Source organism: Mobula birostris, chromosome 6 (assembly GCF_030028105.1).
Source record: "Mobula birostris isolate sMobBir1 chromosome 6, sMobBir1.hap1, whole genome shotgun sequence".
NCBI lineage: Eukaryota > Metazoa > Chordata > Chondrichthyes > Myliobatiformes > Myliobatidae > Mobula > Mobula birostris.
In genome coordinates this window covers 121,628,898-121,650,992 of record NC_092375.1, presented here as the reverse complement: position 1 = coordinate 121,650,992, position 22,095 = coordinate 121,628,898, and the positions used below count along the sequence as shown (strand labels likewise).

General features: G+C 41.1%; 1 protein-coding gene across 2 annotated transcripts in view; it reads left to right on the top strand.

Moving 5' to 3' along the window:
• The window catches only part of LOC140199337 (protein FAM117B-like), a 226,413-nt gene that overhangs the window by 117,702 nt on the left and 86,616 nt on the right, over positions 1–22,095 (top strand). For both annotated transcript variants that reach the window (XM_072261202.1, XM_072261201.1), the window contains one exon: positions 7,121–7,234. In XM_072261202.1, the coding sequence (XP_072117303.1) occupies positions 7,121–7,234 (114 nt within the window). The remainder of the gene's footprint in view (positions 1–7,120; positions 7,235–22,095) is intronic.

Sequence of the window (22,095 nt, the reverse complement as noted above, 5' to 3'; positions counted from 1 at the left end):
CTCCATTCATCGGGACCGTCATCAACAAAATGATGCTTTGATTTTCCTACTTAAGTGGACAGAGTTAATATCATTCCAATTAGGAACATTTCAGAACAAGTAGCAAAACATCCCTGGCATTTTATTGGGTTATTTGCTCTGGACTAGAGTGATTATGTAAAAGGTTTAAACAGGTTTTGTAAATTAGCTGTGTAGAATGCTGTACTCACTGTACCCCCATGATTGTGTAGCCAAGTTTCCATCGAAGTCAATATATAAGTTTGCTGATGACACCACAATTGTAGGCCGTATCTGGGGTAATGATGAGTTTGAGTACAGGGAGGAAATTAAGAACCTGGTGGCATGGTGCGAAGACAATAACCTATCCCTCAACGTCAGCAAGACGAAGGAATTGGTTGTTGACTTCAGAAGGAGTAGCGGACTGCACGACCCAATTTACATCGGTGGTGCGCAAGTGGAACAGGTCAAAAGCTTTAAGTTCCTCAGGGTCAATATCACAAATGACCTGACTTGGTTCAACCAAGCAGAGTCCACTGCCAAGAAGGCCTTTACTTCCTGAGAAAACTAAAGAAATTTGGCCTGTCCCCTAAAACCCTCACTTATTTTTATAGATGCTCCGTAGAAAGCATTCTTCTAGGGTGCATCACAACTTGGACCGAAAGAAGCTGCAGAAGATCGTGAACGCGGCGCAGCACATCACACAAACCAATCTTCTGTCCTTGGACTTCGACCCACCCAGCCAACATACTTTTCGTCCCTCTTCCCTCCGGGAGAAGGCTCAGGAGCTTGAAGACTCGTACAGCAGATTTGGGAACAGCTTCTTTCCAACTGTGATAAGACTGCTGAACGGATCCTGACCCGGATCTGGGCCGAACCCTCCAAATATCCGGACCTGCTTCTCGGTGTTTTTTTTTGCACTACCTTACTTTCCATTTTTTCTATTTTCTATTTATGATTTATAATTTAAATTTTTAATATTTACTAATTTTTAATATTTTTAATATTTAATATTTGTAATCCAGGGAGCGGGAAGTGCAGAATCAAATATCGCTGTGGTGATTGTACGTTCTAGTATCAATTGTTTGGCGACAATAAAGTATAAATGCTAATGACATTTGTTTGGATTGGGATTTAAATTTGACCTTTGTCTATTGAAGTGCATTATCTTCATTTCCTTGACCTTAATGGAAAGTATGGCATGACTTTTGATAGTATTGCCCAAAATTTGTGACTTGTTGTGGAATTATTTAGTTTTATTTGCAGGCGGAGATCAACATACCTTTCCGAATGTTTGCCAATGTTACTGGAAGGGTTTTCTCTCATGCTTAGAATCAGGTTTAATGCCACTAGCATATGTCATGTAATTTGTTGTTTAGTGGCAGTGGTATAGTTCAATACGAAAAACTGTAAATTACAATAAGAATATATAAAAATGTTAAGTAAGTAGTGCAAAAAGAGAACAAAAATATTGATGTAAGTGTTCATGGGTTGGATCATTGTCTGTTCAGAAATCTGATGGCAAAGGGGAAGAAGCTGTTCCTAAAATATTGAGTGTGTCTCTTCATACTGCTGTACCCTCTCTGATGGTAGTAATAAGAAGAAAACACGTCTGGGTGATGGGGCCCTTAATGATGGACACTGCCTTCTTGAGGCATCACCTTTAAGGATGTGGGGAGGCTAATGCCTATGATGAAGCTAGCAGAGTTTTAATCCTCCGCAGCTTTTCTCAATTCTATGCAGTAGCCCTCTCCATACCTGATGGTGATGCAACAAGTTTAGAATGCTTTCCGCAGTAGATCTGTAAAAATTTGCTAGAGCCACTGATGATATACCAACTCTCAAACTCCAAATGAAATATATCAAATTAATCGTTATCAAGAGTTGAAAAGTGAGCAATATTTGTCTTGTTTTCAATCATCTTTTTTTGCCAGAGGATCCATGTTGTCCTACTTTGCACGTTACTGGTGGAAGTATAAAGAATTGAAACCTAACTCTCGCCATGAAATTCCTTTAGGGACATTTTGAAGTCAGTAAGGTAAATATTTTATAACTAAAGACAAACTGTTAAGTTTCCAAGTACTTCCAATATTGTTGGTACGTAATGGATTATTGAATGCTTGGATTCAGAATAATACTGTATTGATTATTCTCTGGAGGAGGATCCATCTCTACTATGAAACATTGGTGCAGTAGCTTCCACTTAAATACCTTCCATTTTAATTAAACATTAAAAATAAAACAAAAGACATTTGTCTTTTTTGTTAACTGGCTCATGGCAATACTCAGCATTTAGTTTTCCATTTTCTCTTGCATTTAGATGTAGATTGTATGGGATTGCCTTATTCTGGCTTCCTGGCTGCACCTTCATTTTCAGAATCAAGTTGTTTTGTTTTATAACTCCAAAACATAAAGCTAATTGAAAGAAAAATATGGAACTGAGAGATGTGTGTCTTGGTTTAGTTTTTACTTTAAGTGAGGTGCACCATATATGACATGATGGCATAATGACATATGCCATTCACATACAACAGGAATTCTGCAGATGCTGGAAATTCAAGCAACACACATAAAAGTTGCTGGTGAATGCAGCAGGCCAGGCAGCATCTCTAGGAAGAGGTGCAGTCGACGTTTCAGGCCGAGACCCTTCGTCAGGACTAACCATTATGCCATTCACATAATGTTATATGTAGGCTGTAATGAACTATGTAAACAAAAATGCTTAATCAAGCAATATACTTACAACTGAAATATTAAATACACAACAAAAGGGAGCATTGGGACATGCTCACATTCAGGTAGGCTCTATGCTCATCCACATGTTTGAATCTATTCAGATTCAGGTGTATATATCAGTGACCTATGTCATGAAATATGCTTTGTAGCAACAGTCCAGTGCAGGCCATATAAGTACTATAAGTTACAACATACATAAATAGTGCAGAAAAACAAATAATGATGTAATGTTCATGGGGTCATAGACAGTTCAGAAATATAATGGCAGAAAAGAATGAGCTGTTCTTAAAACGTTGAGTATGGGTCTTCAGGTTCCTTTATGTCAGGAATTCCCAACCTGTGATCCATGGATCCCTCGGTTAATGGTAGGGGTCCATGGCATAAAAAAGGCTGAGAATCCCTGGTTTACGTCCACCCCAATGTTAGTAAGGCGAAGAGGGCATGACCTAGATGGTGAGGATCTTTAACGATAGATGCCACTTTCCTGAGGCACCACTTCTTGAAAGTGTCCTCAGTAGTGGGGAGAGTGCCTGTGATGGAGCTGGCTGAGTCTACAACCCCTTTGTAGCTTCTTGTGATCCCCTGTATTGGAGGCTCCATACCAGGCTGTGATGCAACCTGCTGAAATAATTGGAGAGAGGGAGGGTTGATGTTTTGCTGCTGTTTGTGTGTGGGAGGGGGAGAGAGAGGGGGCTTTGGGGTTCTCCTGTTTTTGTGGATGTCTGCAAAGAGCAAGAATTTCAAGTTGTACACTGTAAATATTCTCTGATACTAAATGGAACTATTGAACCATTCTTCTATAGAAATTCGCAAGAGTCTTTGGTGACGTTCTGAATCTTCTCAAATTTCTAATGAAAGAAGTCATACCTTCGTTCTGTTGGACCCAGGATAGATCCTCAGGCATGTAAAGCTGCTTACCCTTCACTGAGGACTGGTGTGTGTTCTGCAGACTAACTGAAGTCCACAATCAATTCCTTTGTCTTACTGATGTTGAGTGCGAGGTGGTTGTGATACTACACAACCAGCTGATCTGTTACACTCCTATAGTCCTCCTGTTTGCCATTTGAGCTGTGCTCAGTCACATTGCCATGAGTGTAGAGAGGGAGTAGAGCAGTGGGCTCAGCATGCATCTTTGACGGTTGCCTGTGTTGATTTTCAGTGAGGAAGAGATGTTATTACTGATCTGCACTGATCCTCCCAATAAGGAAGTTGAGGATCCCGTTGCAGAGACCCAGGTTTAGAAGCTTGTTGATTGATACTGAGGGGATGACTGTGTCGAAAACTGAACTGTAATAGATAACTAGGAGCCTAACATGTGTAGGTGTTGCTGATGTTCAGCTGGTGGAGAGTTGAGTGGAGAGCTATTGAGATTACGCCTTCTATAGATGCAGGACATGCTCTGTTCTCATTGCTACCACCAGGAAGGAGGTACAGGAGCCTGAAGGTACACAGTTAATGAATCAGAAACAGCTTCTTCCCCTCTGCCATCTGATTTCTGAATGGACATTGAACCCATGAACACCATCTCACTACTACTTAAATTTTTAATTTTGTGCTGCTTATTTAACATATATATATTTACTGTAACTCATGGTAATTTTCTCTATTGCATTGTACTGCTGCCACAAAGGCAACAAATTTCAGTACATATGCCAGTGATATTAAACCTGATTCTGATTATGATATTGCTCAGCAAATGCATCAACTGATCACAACCAAGCGATACACAATCATCAGTTGTCTACAATGGGACTGGCAGTGTCCATATCAAGTACAATGGTCATACATAGTTGAGGCTAACTCAAAGGTAGTCTCATAGGAGCCATTATTCACCAGGGAAGAGAAAGCAAATGAAGAGAGAAGGTACTAGCACAGAGGTGCTAGTACTTAGGGAAATGGGTATCCAAAGGATATTGTTCAATTTAAAATTAGCTATGTGACTGAATGGAAGATGCCTCAAATATTCTAGCTATTTTACTCCGATCAAACTTATTTTTTGAAGTTCCTATTTGAAGTATAACAATATAACTGACTTTTTTTTTACATTCATGGCTTTTGTTGTTAGCTGACCTTGATGAAGTAAGACCCTAAAATTAAATTTAAAATAAAACCTGTTGGCCGAGTTGGGGGAAAGCAATGAAGAATTGGGGAAGGACATAATTGGATTTGTATCAGGTAAGGTCAGATTAGTCTATTGCAACACAGTCCACAATCAAATAAGCTAGCAGTGTTCCCAAGGTTCACATGAAGAATAGCTCCTTCAGTGAAGCAAATTGGGAGGCAGGTACTGAAATGACTATGGTAACTACATTTTTGGAATAAAATCTACTGGGGGGAAAATTGAAATTAAAGAAATTTGAATTCACTTTCTTTCTCAAAACAGTTCAAAGTCAACTTTTAATCAAAATGCATATGTCACTATATATTATCTTGAGATTCATTTTCTTGCAGACATTCACAGTAAATTGAAAGAAGCACAATAGAATCAATGAAAAATCTCACGCGTCGGAGATGGACCAGCAACTAATGTGCAGAAGACAAACTGCAAAAATAAAGTAATAAGAAGAAATAAATAAGAATTAAAAAATTGAAAACATGAGCTTGTAGAGTCCTTAAAAGTGAGTCCATATGTTGTGGGATCAGTTCAGCGTGAAGTTTTCCCCTTTGCTTCAGGAGCCTGATGGCTGAGGGGAAATGACTGTTTAGTAGTATGGGACTGAGGCTCCTATACCTCCTTCCTGATGGCAGCAATGAGACAAGATTATGGCCTGGATGGTGGGCATCATTGATAAATGCAGCTTTTCTGTGACGGCACTCCTTTTAAATGTGCTCAGTGGTTGGGGAGGGCTTTACCTGTGATAGACTGGGCAGTGCCTACTACTTTTTATAGTTTTTTTTCTTGTTCAAATCAGTGGTGTTCCTGTGATGCAGCCAGTCACTATACTCTCCATTGCATATCTGTAGAAGTTCGTTAAAGTTTTAGATGACATGCTGAATCTTCACAAACTTCTAATAAAGTATAGGCACTGCTGTGCCTTCTTTGTAAAGGCAGTTACATGCTGGTTTCCTCCTCCTCCTGTAGTCAATAATCAGCTCTTTGGGTTTGCTGACATTGAGTGAGAGGTTATTGTCACACCATTCAGCCATATTTTCAATCTCTCTCCTATATGTTGATTGGCCACCACCTTGATTTGGCCCACAACAGTGGTGTCGTCAGCAATTTAAATATGGCATTGGACCTGTACTTAGCCATACAGTCTTATAAAGTGCAGAGCAGAGGACTAAGCACACAGTGTTGTGGTGTACCTGTGCTGATGGTAATTGTGGAAATGTTGCTGCCAATCCAAACTGACTGGGGTCTACAAGTGAATAACTCAAGGATCCATTCACACAAGGAGGTATTGAGGCATAGGCCTTGGAACTTATCGATGAGTTCTGAGGGGATGGTAATATTGAATGCAGAGGTATACTCAATTATATATGCATCTTCACTGTCCAGGTGTGGTAGAAATGGTTAAAACTAGTGTCTTGATGAGATACCTGATCATTCTGGAACAGATGTGCTTAAGACTGCTGATGCGTGTCAAGAAAAACCTTGAATGATAAGCGCGGTACCGGGAACTCCCAATTAATAAGATACTAGACCTCTGGAACCAGGAGGGAGGATGTGTCTGAGGGTAAATTATGAGCCCTGATAACAGGGAACAAAGAGGACTGTTAGACTCACGCTGACAGAATAATTGACATGTCTTTTAAGCGATTGATCGTGTACTGACCGTGGAATGCCAAACAAAGTTATGTGAAGTTGTTTCTCTTGTATAAGTATGAGCTCTGTATAACCTAGAATTCAGAGTTCTGATGGCAGTGGAGACTGCTGCAGACTCTCCATGATATCATGTTAATTAATTCTTAAAGCGAAACTCAAGGTTACTCTGAGTGTTCTTGGTTACTGTTTCCACGACAGAATCTGGTGACGAGGATGGGATTTCCATTAATGAGATTTGTAGAAAGGCTAACTAAGAGGGTCGAGTTAAATAGGGGACTGTCCTAGCTGAAATGGGGGTAGAGTCCGGATTGAAGTCACTCTGGTTTTCTTAGTGTTTCCACGACACCAGGTGTTCAGTTGATTTGTGTTTTGCAGACAAATTGATATGGACTTGGCTGCAGCGGGTATTAACATATTTATGGCCTAAGATATAAAGCATAATGATCATCAAGCAAGTTTGTTATTATTATTCTAACGAAGTCTGTAACTAGATTCAATTCTGTTTGGTTAATTTCTTAGAAGATTCAGCATTATTGCTTGTGTGTCCCTTCAGTTATTTCAATATTTTTTAAACTCCAGCACCAGGTTCTTGTTCAATATTGCTGACTTTTTCTTTTCTAGATTGCAAAGTTACGTCAACAACTTCAACGCAGCAAACAGAGTAGTCGGCACCACAGAGATAAAGAGAGGCAATCTCCTTTCCATGGCAATCATGCAGCTATTAACCAGTCACAGGTAAGACTACAAAGGGCTTGGATATATCACATTAGCTGTATTCCCAGCATCAAATGTAAACTAAGATACTGATAGCAACTGAATGTCAAAAAAAGATACTAAAAGCAGCTAGGTAAGGAGTCTGACTTTATTTGGGACCCTTTTAGTATTTCCAAAGTAAAGCAAAAAACTACAGGTGCTAGAAATCTGAAATTTGAAATTTGAAAAAAATGTGCTAGAAATGCTCAGCGGGTCAAACAGCATTTGTGATTAGAGAAACAGTTAATGTTTCAGCTCAGTGTTCTGATGAAGAATGATCAACTCAAATGTTCCTCTGTCCCTGGATGTTTTGTTTTTTGAGTATTTCTATGGATTAGGCAATGAATATTTGTTATCCTATTTCTACTACTTGTTTTTAAGGTGCTTCATCTACTTTAAAAGTCCGCTCCCTCCCCCAGCACTTTATCTCAATCACTTATAGATATTTAGCTTCTTAATTCCTCCACTAACTGGAAAATGCCCCTGGTTTGCCTCAGAATGAGTGCAAACATTGTAGGTATTACACTGAGTAGATCCTTGAGCTTCAATGGTTGGATAATCCTGTATAAAAGCAAGTCACCATCTCCCATGAAGATGGAACAAGTGCAGCTCAAAGTAGAAGGTATAACTGTTGACCTTGTATCTTAAGAAAAAATCGGTTTTTGACATTTTGAAGTGGAATTGGTGATTTCTGTGCTGTTTGTTCATGGGAATTGTATTAAACATATGTACTTGATTTTGACATACCTTCAATCAAGCATTCAATCAACACATTCAAATTCAGTTAAGCATTGTTCTGTGAGGTTCTTTTTCCCCATTTTCATTCATCGTAAATTTCCTACCTTGGAATAATGCCTGGATTGCTTCCTTTAAATTTCTAGGTTTCTGGGCAGCCAGTTCTGATGAAAATCAAAATACTGTCCTGTTTGAATATCTAATTTAAGTTCCAGTATTCATAAGATTAAGGAAATCATATGAATGAGTCATAGAACGTAGAACAGTGAAGCACTGAAGCCCATGATGATGTGTCGATCTTAAAGCTAGTTTATGCTAAATACCCTTCTGTGTATTATCTATCTACCTATTTCCTTCATGTTAATGTGTACATCTAAAAGTGTTTTAGACTCCACCAAACTACTGGCTTCTACTAATACCTCTGGTATTGTATTCCTGCTACATGTTACTCTATATGAGGGAAAAAAACCAAAAAAACTTGACCCTCGTGTCGCCTTTAAACATCCCCCCTCTCCTTAAAAGCATGTCCTTTAACGTTTGACATTTCTACATTGGGGAAAAATCCTGCCTGTCTACGCTATCCATGCCTTTCATGATTTTAGAAACCTTTATCAGGTGTCCCCTCAGTCCCTAATGCTGTAGGGAGACCAGCCCAAGTTTTCCCAATCTTTTCCTCTAGCTCATCCCCCGTAATCCAGTGAGCATCCTGGTAACCCTCTTCTGCACCCTCACCACAGCAGAGCAGAACTGCCTGCAATACCCAAACTGAAATCTGACTAAAATTTTATATAACTACAGCATGATTACCTTACTCTTATACTCAAATTTTACTTTCATAATTTTCTCTCCCCCAATTTAGTACCTTCTTGCAAAGTCTTGATTCCCCCCCCCCATTCATAACTATCTTAAGTGGGGTATGCTCACTATTCCCAAAATGTTCACTGAAAGTATTCACCTACTATTAGGTCTGTCACCTAGCCTAGCTCACTTTCCAAAACCAGGTCCAATAAGTCTCTCCTCCAGTTGCACTCTCCACACACCTCTCTTAGATGCACTGAAGAAATCCTGCCACATCTGAGCTTCTTATATTAAGGGGATTCCAGTTAATACTGGGGAAATTAAAGCCCCGCACTATGGCAATCCTGTTGTTTCTGTATCTTTCCATAATCTATCTATGTATCTGTTACTCCACCTCCTAATAGCTATTGTATAACCCCATCAGCATAATTGGATCTGTCTTACTTTGCATTTCCACTTAGATTGGTTCTATAGATGAGGCTCTCCAATGTGTCCTCTGAGTACTCCCGTGACATTCTCTCACTGGTCAGTAGTTCAACTTTTCCACCTCTTTTATCCCCTCTATCACATCTAAAACAATGAAACCCCAGAACATTGAGCTTCAAGTCCTGTCCCACAAATAACCTGATCATTGTAATTCCATGTACTGATTTAGGCTCCAAGTCTATCCTTCTCGTGTTAAAATAAACACACTTCAGGCCAACAGTTGTCTCTTGCTGTTTTTCCTTTCAGTCTTAACTGTCATACCATCTTTTTGCCCTCAATCCTACCACCTGTTGCTCTGCTGCTGGTATTCCCATTACTCATCACTGTCACTTAAACCCTCTTGAGCAGCACTAGCAACCTCCCAGCAAGGATATGATTCCCCTCCAGCTCAGGGGCAAACTGTCTCGTTTGTACAGTCCCTACTAGCCCTGGAAGAGAGCCTAATGATCCATAAACTAGAAACTCCCCTCCTGCCCCAGCTGTTTAGTCATGTATTGAACTGTACTATGTATCTATTTCTCAGCTCATTAGCATGTGGCACAGTTGTAATCCTGAGATTATAACCCTGGGATTCCTGCTTTTTAACTTCCTAGTGAACTCTAAAATCTCTCTGTAGGACCTCTTCCCTACTCCTGCCCATGCCATTGGTACCTATATGGACCACAACTCCTGGCTGCTCACCCTCCACTCTCAGTATGTCTAATATTTGCTGAGAGATATTCTTGACCCTGGCACCCGGGTGGCAACATAGAATCCTGGAATCACTGTTGACTCCTCTGTCATTGTCGCTCTGCTTGACTTCCATTCTTCCCTTGCTTGGTTCAGAGCCGGGCAACTGCTGCTGGCCTCTAAAGTTCAAAGTAAGTTCACTATCAAAGTACATATAGTTCACCATATACTACCCTGAGATGCATTTTCTTACAGGTATTCATAGTAGAACAGAGGAATACAATAGAATCAATGAAAAAACTACAAACAAACAAAGACTGACAAAAGAAGAGAAACCATGCAGATAAATAATACTGAGAACATAAGTTGTAGAGGCCTTTGAAGTGAGTCTGTAGGTTGTGGAATAAGTTCAGAGTTGAGGTGAGTGAAGTTACCTGAAAGAACACACCCATCCCCCAACAGTGTCCAAAGAGGTGTGTGTACCTGCTACAGGGAATCACGCACCACTTGCCTGCCTTTTCATAGTGGTCACCCATCTAACTTGCACCTGCTGTGTGAGCCCCTCACTAAAACTGTCTTCTTTGATACCTTTAGCCTCCCAGATGATCAAGAGTTGTAGCTGGATGCAGTTCCGCACAAATGTAGCTATATGACCACAAGATATAGGAGCAGAACAAGGCCATTTGGTCCAATTGAGCCTGCTTTGCCATTCCATCATGTCTGATTGATTATCCCATTCAACCTCTGCTTTATACCCAATAACTTGGTCTCCACAGCCAATGAATTCCACATATTCACCACTTTCTGCTTACAGAAATTCCTCCTCACCTCTGTTTTAAAGGGATGACCATTTGGGAGAACGTGAGATTCTCTTGACTTCCCAGATCTTGCAGGAGGAGCATTTCTTTTAAAAATAAGGGTTGTAAGAAAATCTCACGCCTGCTGAAGGAAATACTTTAAGAGTCCATGCATATTTGTCTGCATAAGCATAATTATTTCATAAGGTTAACTATCCAAACCACATTTATGAATCCTTTGGAAAAAACTTAAATACTTTACCACATATGTAAATGGTACAAGAAATATTTACTGGAGTGCTTTCACTGGAGACTGCATGATTTGACTGGGGAAGTTGGGATTGGTCTCACTGGAGAAGCTGAGACTGTTTCCCCTCCCTCCTCCACTGAAGTAAAGAAGGTTGACTAGTGATTGCCCAGAAGTAGAAGCAGGAATGCCAAGTGGTTCTGGAATGATGCCTGTAAGGATGGCAGAAAAAGTTGATTATAGATTTCGAGTGCAAATTGAATAGTTATATGAGGGAAGGTACTTAGCAGGACTACAGGGAATCAGAATCCTTTATTATCGCCAAGTATGTGGACACATACAGGGAATTTGATGCCAGTTTCCCTGAGCTCTCGCTGTACATAATCAAAAAGCAAACAAAACAATAGTGCAAATAATCGTGAACTATATACAATGAGGTATACCTATGTATGTACAGGTGGACTTGGTTTATAATAGATTAAAATTCAAGTGTTCATAAGACTGATGGCGTACAGAAAGAAACTGTTCTTGTACCTATTTGTCCTGGCATGCAGTGATCTAAAGCACCTACCAGAAGGAAGGAGTTGAAACAGGTGATGTCCAGGGTGTGATGGGTCTACAATGATGCTGCTGAATGGGATTGATTTGAATATTCTGCCAAGCTCCAGCACTGACTCAAATGACCCCTGTGCTATCCAAATCCCATTTCTGCGTTGGCATGGAGTAGGGCTGAGTAGTTGATTTAACAAAATAAATGGAACAGAGTAATACGTATGTGATATAGTGGATATTTATCCAGCCAGATGATAATACATTATAATCTGCACCCTTGTCAGATGAGCTGATTCACCATGCTAAGCATTTTTGATTTGATTTTAGGTGTTTGAAATGTTCCAAAACAAAAGACTACAGGTGTTGGATATCTGGTTAGGTGTACCCATGGCAAAAGGAAACAAGGTTATCACTTAAGGTTATTGAGTTTCATCAAAATTGGGAAGAACTGGGTTCTTTCCCATTTTGAATGGATGTCTTCCATTGCTTTCATTTCTCTAGATCTGAGGAGGAAATGGTTTCAATTTTTGAAGACTTGAATTTAAATGTGTTGATATATTTTACTTTGGAGAGGGATCAATATTTCACTGTCATCAATGAACATAAATACAAATGATTGAAATATATGAAAACTCTTAAGCCTAGATTTTATTTCCTAGAATCTTTTCAAAAGCTGTGATCATGACCCTTCATTTTAAGCAAAGTTCAAAGTAAATTTTTTATCAAAGTATATATTATGTCACCATACACCACTTTGTGATACTTTTCTCTTGTGGGCATTCACAATAAATACAAAGAGACACAATAAAATCAATAAAAACTGCACACAAACAAAGACAGACAACAAATTGTAAATAAAAAAAATAGAGAAAAAATAAATAAATATCAAGAACATGAGTTGTAGAGTCCTTGAAAGTGAGTCAATAGGTTGTGGAACCAATTCAATGTTGATGTGAGTGAAGGTATCTCCTCTGCTTCAAAAGCCTGGTGGTTAAGGGGAAATAACTGTTCCTGAATCTGGTGGTATGGGATTTGAGGCTCCTGTACCCTGATGGCAGAAATGAGACAAGATTATGGCCTGAATGGTGGGGGTCCTTTCAGCGATCTGTGTAGATGTGCTCAGTAATGGGGAGGACTTTACCCATAATGAACTAGGCTGTATCACTATTTTTCGTAGACTTTTACATTCCTCAACACTGGCGTTTCCAAACCAGGCTATAATGCAACTAGTCAGTAGAAGTTTGTCAAAGCTTTAGATGATATGCCAAATCTTCACAAGGTTTTAAGAAAACAGAGGAGCTGCCGGGCCAACTTTGTAATGGTAGTTACATGCTGGATTCAGGACTGATTCTCTGAAATGATAACTCCGAGGAATTTAAAGTTGCTGACCCTCGTCACCTCTGTTCCCTTGATGAGGATGCTCCTGGATCTCCAGTTTCCTCCAGTAATCAATAATTAGCTCTTTGGTTTTGCTGACAGAGAGTGAGAAGTTGTTGTTATGGCACCATTCAGCCATAGTTTCCGTCTCCCTCCTAAATGCTGATTCATCACCACCTTTAATTCTGCCGACAGTGGTGTCAGAATGAATATGGTACCTGCACACTAATTTAGGAGGTTGAAGTGATGAACTGCACATATATGTCAGATATGCAAGCTTAGAGGGCTTTGTAAACACCAACATTGTTCCTCTGTTACAAAACTTTTGCATTAGAAGCCATTCAGGTTCATGTTGCAATTCACATTCTCAGTACATTATCATCACATTTTAGCATGTGGAAGTATGTAGTGGTCAGTCACAATTTCTTCACACATAACATCAAGGATAGAAGATTTGAGAACGTTTGCTTTTGTTAAAATTCACCATGTTAATTGCAATACTGACGACATTGTGCTCCAGAGACAATTTCTTGAATGCCAGTGCCTCTCTAAGAATGAAGCAATGTGTTGCTTGTGCAACTGGTGTAACTCCATCGTTCTCTGGCCACTATACTTAAATGCATGTCTTCCACTGCAGTCAGCCTTTTAGTGAAAACTCCAGTGATCCCATTGGAGTCTATATCCTATCACATACTCTACAGAAATCAGTTTCAACACCACTTGTATTTTGTGGCAGTTCTTCACAGCATATTAATTCTTATAGGCATAGCACAGTCGACCCTTTTAACTGTTTTGCAAACCAGCCTGGTATTTTCAATATCAATTAGGGTTCAATGTTTTCTGCAATAACAATAATAAGTCAGGTGATATCATTTGCAAAAGAATATCATTAATTTTCTCTGTAGTTACAATAATCATGCAAGACAGATTTGTATTATTGATGACATTCAATTATCACATTATTCGTGATTGGTATCTGGCAATGCAATTGGGCAGAAAATATGAAGCTTTTTAATTTGCCTTCATGTGCTGTTATTATAAGTAGTTTTTTGTTGAAATACTACTACTTTGTCCCCATTTGAAAAATTCTACCGGTGTTTTAAGTTCAAGGGCTTGGTCTCAAGCTGATGAATTGTTTTGGTATTTTTCAGAATATCTTTGCTTAGAATTACACCATATAACCACTTGGATTTGGGGCGTTCATTTTCCTGCATGGAATAAACCCAGGCTTAATGTGTATATTTGCATTTTCTGCTGAAAGTCAGAAGCTTGTTTGCCTTTTTCCCTTCATTGCTCACCCATTCTTTTATGAATGATCAAACTCTTATCTGATATACGTGCAGACAAATCAGTACCATTATAAGTAAACAACAGGAATTCTGCAAATGCTGGAAATTCAAGCAGCACACATCAAAGTTGCTGGTGAACGCAGCAGGCCAGGCAGCATCTCTAGGAAGAGGTGCAGTCGACGTTTCAGGCCGAGACGCTTCGTCAGGACTAACTGAAGGAAGAGTGAGTCATACCATATATAATATATATATATATGAAGAATGTGTGATACCATTATAAGTATTTGGAATTGAAAGGATATGAAAAAGTATTGAACGGGATTGAGGTACGGATTGTACATGAATCTGCAGATGTAGGAAAGGAAAGGTATGTTGCATGCGGAGTTTCTCTGGTTAGCGGACGATTTCCCTCCACGCCTCTCTGACGTAGTGGGGAACCGCGTACGAGGCAAGTTACAGCAGTGGTTTGCCATTGCCTTCTGCCGGGTGAGTTTCCAAAGAGATCACCAGCTCGTAACCCAGCACGGATGGAAAGCGTGCAGGGGAGCCGGCTGGCTGCATTCGAACCCGGGACCTATCATCCCAAAGTCCGACGCTGATGCCACTACGCCACCAGCTAGGTCTGCAGATGTAGATCAAGGGATAAATGACATGCTGTTTTAAAGTAAAGAGACATCTCTATTGGGTAGGCACATTTATCAAAAGTATCTAAAATACTATTACACTCATTTAAAATATAGATTTGAACAATAAGTAGCCATTTAGGTAATACTGTCTTTTTGAACATTAAGGCTGAAATCTTAGGTGTTGTAGCGGTTACTTTAAAACAAACCAAAACCGCTGAAAGATCAAGCCAGGAGATCAACATGCGCTTCCAAATAACAAAGTTCCAAAATTGAAAAAAAGGTATGTTTGATCCTTTATTACAATCTAGCCAAGACGAACGATCTTGTAACAATGAAAAACTAATGAAACTAAATTAGCAATATAACGGTCTAATAGCGATATTCAGCGTTCCAATCAGTGACCTACTTTGCGTATTTAGGCGATATCAGATATAGCATTCTATACGTATTTAAGTGGTTTCAATTAGTGTAACTAAGTGGTTGAACTAAATTAGTGAAGTTAGCAATCTAGTTAGCCTCCAATAATGCCCCAATTAGCAGTCAATAAAAAAATTGTTTTTCATGGCTCAACCCCTCTCCACAAAACTAGACAACTAACCAACCACAAGTGTGAACACTTAACTATGCTTACGTGCTTCTACCATTCCCCAAACCACATTACAGATTACCATGATAAGTGTGCCACAAAATACAATACAGACAGAAAATAGATACATGGCTGCTATACATGTAATTGGATCGGGACTACAGAGCATCGTGGGAGCTGAATTGTGAAGGAAGGCAGTTTTTTAAAAAACTTCTTGGAGTGCAAGAAGGGCGAGACTGCGCAGGCGCGTGACGTCAGCAGGACCGCACGGAGAGTTTAAAAAGGCAGGTTGCTACCAACGGCTCTCCTTTGGATCGGGACTACAAAGCGTTGTGGGAGCTGAATTGTGAAGGAAGGCAGTTTTTTTTAAAAAACTTATTGGAGTGCAAGAAGGGTGAGACTGCGCAGGCGCGTGACGTCAGCAGGACCGCGCGGAGAGTTTAAAAAGGCGACCACCCTATACAGCGGGCAGCGGAGTGAGCGGTAGCAGAGTGTAGGGCTTTGGCTTCAACAGGCTTCGGCGAAAAACGGGAAGAGGCGAGAGCAAAGCGCCAACTCTTTTTTCTCTCCCCCCCCACCCCCCCCACCCCTTTCGCGAATCGGCCCGGACAGACAGGAACAGCAGGGCTCTCACAGCTAACGGTTTAAAAAATTTGTCTGTTTGGCGAGGTAAGTGAGTGAGTAGACTTATTTTTCCTGTTTCATTCGTGTAGAATTAGATAGCATGCCTGCAGGGTTAGTGCTTTGTTCAGGGTGTCAGATGTGGGAATCCTGGGAGACTTCCAGCCTCCCTGATGGCCACATTGCGCCAGGTGCACCGAGTTGCAGCTCCTCAGAGACCGTGTTAGGGATCTGCAGCTGCAGCTTGATGACCTAGTGCTTATCAGGGAAAGTGAAGAGGTGATAGACAGGAGCTACAGGGAGGTAGTCATCCCTAGGCTACAGGAGTCAGTAGTCATCCCTAGGCTACAGGAGTCAGAACACTGGGTCACTGTCAAGAGAGGGAAGGGAAATGCCCGGATAGTGGAGAGCACCCCTGTGGCTGTCCCCCTCAGCAACAAATATCTTGTTCTGGATGCTGTTGAGGGGGATGACCTGACGGGGGACGCCCACGGTGACCGGGTCTCTGGCACTGAGCCTGGCGCTGTTGTGCAGGAGAGAAGGAGGGTGAAGAGAAATGTGGTAGTCGTGGGGGATTCCATAGTCGGGAACAGACAGGAGATTCTGTGAGCCTGACAGAGATACCCGCATGCTGTGTTGCCTCCCAGGTGCCAGGGTACGGGATGTCTCGGATCGGGTCCTGAATATTCTAAAGGGGGAGGGTGAGCAGCCAGTTGTCTTGGTACATGTTGGTACCAATGACATAGATAGGACAAAGGAGGAGGTCCTGAAGAGAGATTTCCAGGAGTTAGGAAGGAAGCTGAGAAGCAGGACCTCCAGAGTAGTAATCTCGGGATTGCTACCTGTGCCACGTGCTAGCGAGGGCAAGAGTAGTCGGATCAGGCAGATGAATGCGTGGCTGAGAGACTGGTGTGGGGGCAGGGCTTCAGATTCTTGGATAATTGGGATCTCTTCTGGGGGAAGTATGACCTGTTCAAAAAGGACAGGTTACACCTGAACCCGAAGGGGACCAATATCCTGGCGGGAAAGTTTAATAGAGCTGTTAGGGAGGGTTTAAACTAATTTGGCAGGGGGATGGGAACCGGAATGATAGAGCGGAGGAAGGGGAAAACAGAAATAAATCTAAGATAGTGAGCAGTAAAGATGTCAGGAAAGACAGGCAGGTGATGGGGCAAATGTGTAGCCATTGGGATGAGTTGCAGTGCAATAAAGTTGCAGTGAAATCAAAGCAAAAAGTATCAAGTACTGGTCTTAAGGTGTTGTACTTAAATGCACGCAGCATAAGAAATAAGGTGGATGATCTTGTTGTACAGCTACAGATTGGCAGGTATGATATTGTGGCCATCACTGAGACCTGGCTAAAGGATGCATGTCTCTGGGAGCTGAACATCCAAGGATACACGGTGTAATGGAAGGATAGGAAGGTAGGCAGAGGGGGAGGCGTGGCTTTATTGGTAAGAAATGATATTAAATCATTAGAAAGAGGTGATATAGGATCGGAAGGTGCAGAATCTTTATGGGTTGAGCTAAGGAATAGCAGGGGTAAAAGGACCCTGATGGCAGTTATTTATAGGCCTCCAAACAGCTGCAGGGATGTGGACTACAAATTACAACTGGAAATAGAAAAGGTTTGTTAGAAGGGCAGTGTTATGGTAATTGGGGATTTTAACATGCGAGTAGATTGGAAAAATCAGGTCAGCACTGGATCTCAAGAGAGAGAATTTGTAGAATGTCTGCGAGATGGCTTTTTAGAACAGCTTGCTGTTGAGCCCACTAGGGGTTCGGCTGTACTGGATTGGGTATTGTGTAATGAACCGGAGGTGATTGGAGAGATTGAGGTGAAGGAACCCTTAGGAGGCAGTGATCATAACATGATTGAGTTCACTGTGAAATTAGAAAAAGAGAAGCTGAAATCTGATGTGTCGGTGTTTCAGTGGAGTAAAGGAAACTACAGTGGCATGAGAGAGGAACTGGCCAAAGTTGACTGGAAAGAGACACTGGCGGGAAAGACGGCAGAGCAGCAGTGGCTGGAGTTTATGCGAGAAATGAGGAATGTACAAGACAGGTATATTCCAAAAAAGAAGAAATTTTCGAGTGGAAAAAGGATGCAACCGTGGTTGACAAGAGAAGTCAAAGCCAAAGTTAAAGCTAAGGAGAGAGCATACAAGGAAGCAAAAATTAGTGGGAAGACAGAGGATTGGGAAGTCTTTAAAACCTTACAAAAGGAAACCAAGAAGGTCATTAAGAGAGGAAAGATTAACTATGAAAGGAAACTAGCAAATAATATCAGAGGATACTAAAAGCTTTTTCAAATATATAAAGAGTAAAAGACAGGTGAGAGTAGATATAGGACTGATAGAAAATGATACTGGAGAAATTGTAATGGGAGATGAGGAGATGGCAGAGGAACTGAACAAGTATTTTGCATCAGTCTTCACTGAGGAAGACAGCAGGATACCGGACACTTAAGGGTGGCAGGGAAGAGAAGTGTGCACAGTCACAATTACGACAGAGAAAGTACTCAGGAAGCTGAATAGGCTAAAGGTCGATAAATCTCCTGGACCAGATGGAATGCACCTTCGTGTTCTGAAGGAAGTAGCTGTGGAGATTGCGGAGGCATTAGCGATGATCTTTCAAAAGTCGATAGATTCTGGCATGGTTCCGGAAGACTGGAAGATTGCAAATGTCACTCCGCTATTTAAGAAGGGGGCAAGGAAGCAAAAAGGAAATTATAGACCTGTTAGCTTGACGTCGGTGGTTGGGAAGTTGTTGGAGTCGATTGTCAAGGATGAGGTTACAGAGAACCTGGAGGCATATGACAAGATAGGCAGAACTCAGCATGGATTCCTTAAAGGAAAATCCTGCCTGACAAACCTATTACAATTTTTTGAGGAAATTACCAGTAGGCTAGACAAGGGAGATGCAGTGGATGTTGTATATGTGGATTTTCAGAAGGCCTTTGACAAGGTGCCACATGAGGCTGCTTAACAAGATAAGAGCCCATGGAATTACAGGAAAGTTACATACGTGGATAGAGCGTTGGCTGATTGGCAGGAAACAAAGAGTGGGAATAAAGGGATCCTATTCTGGTTGGCTGCCGGTTACCAGTGGTGTTCCACAGGGATCAGTGTTGGGGCTGCTTCTTTTTACATTGTACATCAACGATTTGGATTATGGAATAGAGGGCTTTGTGGTTAAGTTTGCTGACGATACGAAGATAGGTGGAGGGGCTGGTAGTGCTGAGGAAACGGAGAGTCTGCAGAGAGACTTGGATAGATTGGAAGAATGGACAGAGAAGTGGCAAATGAAGTACAATATTGGAAAGTGTATGGTTATGCACTTTGGCAGAATAAATAAATGGGCAGACTATTATTTAAATGGGGAAAGAATTCAAAGTTCTGAGATGCAACGGGACTTGGGAGTCCTTGTACAGGATTCCCTTAAAGTTAACCTCCAGGTTGAGTCGGTAGTGAAGAAGGCGAATGCAATGTTGGCATTCATTTCTAGAGGAATGGAGTATAGGAGCAGGGATGTGATGTTGAGGCTCCATAAGGCGCTGGTGAGACCTCACTTGGAGTACTGTGGGCAGTTTTGGTCTCCTTATTTAAGAAAGGATGTGCTGACGTTGGAGAGGGTACAGAGAAGATTCACTAGAATGATTCCGGGAATGAGAGGGTTAACATATGAGGAACGTTTGTCCGCTCTTGGACTGTATTCCTTGGAGTTTAGAAGAATGAGGGGAGACCTCATAGAAACATTTCGAATGTTAAAAGGCGTGGACAGAGTGTATGTGGCAAAGTTGTTTCCCATGATGGGGGAGTCTAGTACAAGAGGGCATGACTTCAGGATTGAAGGGCGCCCTTTCAGAACAGAAATGCGAAAAAAAATTTTTTAGTCAGAGGGTGGTGAATCTATGGAATTTGTTGCCACGGGCAGCAGTGGAGGCCAAGTCATTGGGTGTCTTTAAGGCAGAGATTGATAGGTATCTGAGTAGCCAGGGCATCAAAGGTTATGGTGAGAAGGCAGGGCAGTGGGATTAAATAGGATAAAATGGATCAGCTCATGATAAAATGGCGGAGCAGACTCGATAGGCCGAATGGCCTACTTCTGCTCCTTTGTCTTATGGTCTTATGGTAAGGTGGTAATTCTGCTCTTTCTTGGTTCCTAACCATCAATTTTTCAACTCTGTGGAAAGGTACCTGACCTGAAATACTAACTTGTTTCTTGTTCCATTCATGCTACTTAACTGGCTGTGGCTGTGTCTCTGCAGCCTTTCCAGCATCTGCAGTTTTATTTGTTTTCCATTATATTGTGCTTTTAAGTTTTCTGCAACCTTATTCAAACTTGTTGCATAGTTTTAAAAAAAAAGACACAAGTGAGAAAATGTCAAACTAGTATTTTGTGAAAGTTTAGTTTCAACACAAAGATCTTGCATACACATTATACCTAGAATGCTGAACCTAGACCCTAAAATATTGACTTTAAATTTGTATTTGAAGGTACAGAAGTTCAATGTACCTGCTATTCTAGCAGCCAGGCTAGTGAATCTTCCCTGCACTCGCTAATGAAAAAGAAGATAAATTAAAATAACTAAGGTGGCAGATCCCCAAGGCCTGATTGAGTGGCAGTTGTGGGAAGTGACAGAGGAAATTGCAGAGATATTTGCTTCATTTTTAGCCAAGGGTGAAGTTTCAAAAGACTTGGAGTCTGGCTAATGTTGGACAAGCCAGGGGACTGCACGTCAGTAAGCCTGATATCAATGGTAGGTAATTTACTGGAGAGAATTCTCTGATTGATGGGCTTTACCAGATTTTTATAGTCAAGGACTGATTAAAAATCGTCAGCATGGCCTTGTGCAAAATCTTGTGTTACAATATTTTTTCTGGAAGTGGTAATCAAGAGAGTTGTGGATGTTAATTTCTATGGACTTCATCAAGATCTTGCATAATGTCTCACATGTAAGGCTGGTTTGGAAGGTCTGACATGGGATCAAGGGAGAGCTAGCTACATAATTGGCTTGATGGCGGGATGCAGAGGGTGATGGTGGAAGATTGGTGCTGGGCTATTGTTGGGGGAAAAAAATAATAGGAACATGAGGGGCAACTTTTTCATCCATAGGGTGGTGTGTATATGGAATAAACTGCCAGAGGAAGTTGTGGAGACTGGTACAATAACAGTGTTAACATGGAAAGAAACATAGAGGGAGTTAGCCAAACACAGGCAAATGGTACTAGCTGGGGTAGGTATCTTGGTCAGCATGGATGAGTGGCAGTGAAGGGTCGGCCTGTTTCAATGTTGTATAACTCTAAATATAAGGCTTTTTTTTATCTTCAAATCTTTTGAGATTAAAACCAACATACCGGTTTCACACAAAGTATTATACTATATCTGTATGTTAACTGTCAGTGAATTATGTACAATGTTGTCCAGGTTCCTTTGAAAATTGTTTCCCAATCTGTCATCACTTTGTACAGCAAATTAAATGCCCTTGCATTTTTCTTCATTATGTCCATCTGCCATGTTCTTCTCTAGTTGCTCAGCTTGTTTTTTCACAGCTTCCTCACAAATTTGAGGAACAGCGTTTCATATTTCAGCTGGACAGTCTCCAGTCTGACGGTATGAACATCTCAAACTTCCAGTAACTTCTTCCCCTCTGTTCCTCAATCACAAACAAGAGAAAATCAGCAGATGCTAGAAATCCAGGCAACCACACAAAATGCTGGAGGAACTTAGCAGCCCTGGCAGTGTCTATGGAAAAGAGTTCAGTCGACATTTCAGGCCGAGGCCCTTCAGCAGGACTGGAGAAAAAAAGCTGAGGAGTAGATTTTAAAAGGTGGGGGAGGGGAGAGAGAAACACAAGGTGATAGCCATTTTAATTCCACTTCCCATTCCCATTCCGATATGTCTGTCCTTGGCCTCCTCCACTGTCGTGATGAGACCACACTTAGGATGGAAGAATAACACCCTATATTCTTTCTGGATAGCCTCCAACCTAATGGCATAAACATCGATTTCTCAAACTTCTGGTAATGCCCCCCATCCCTTCACCATTCCTCATCC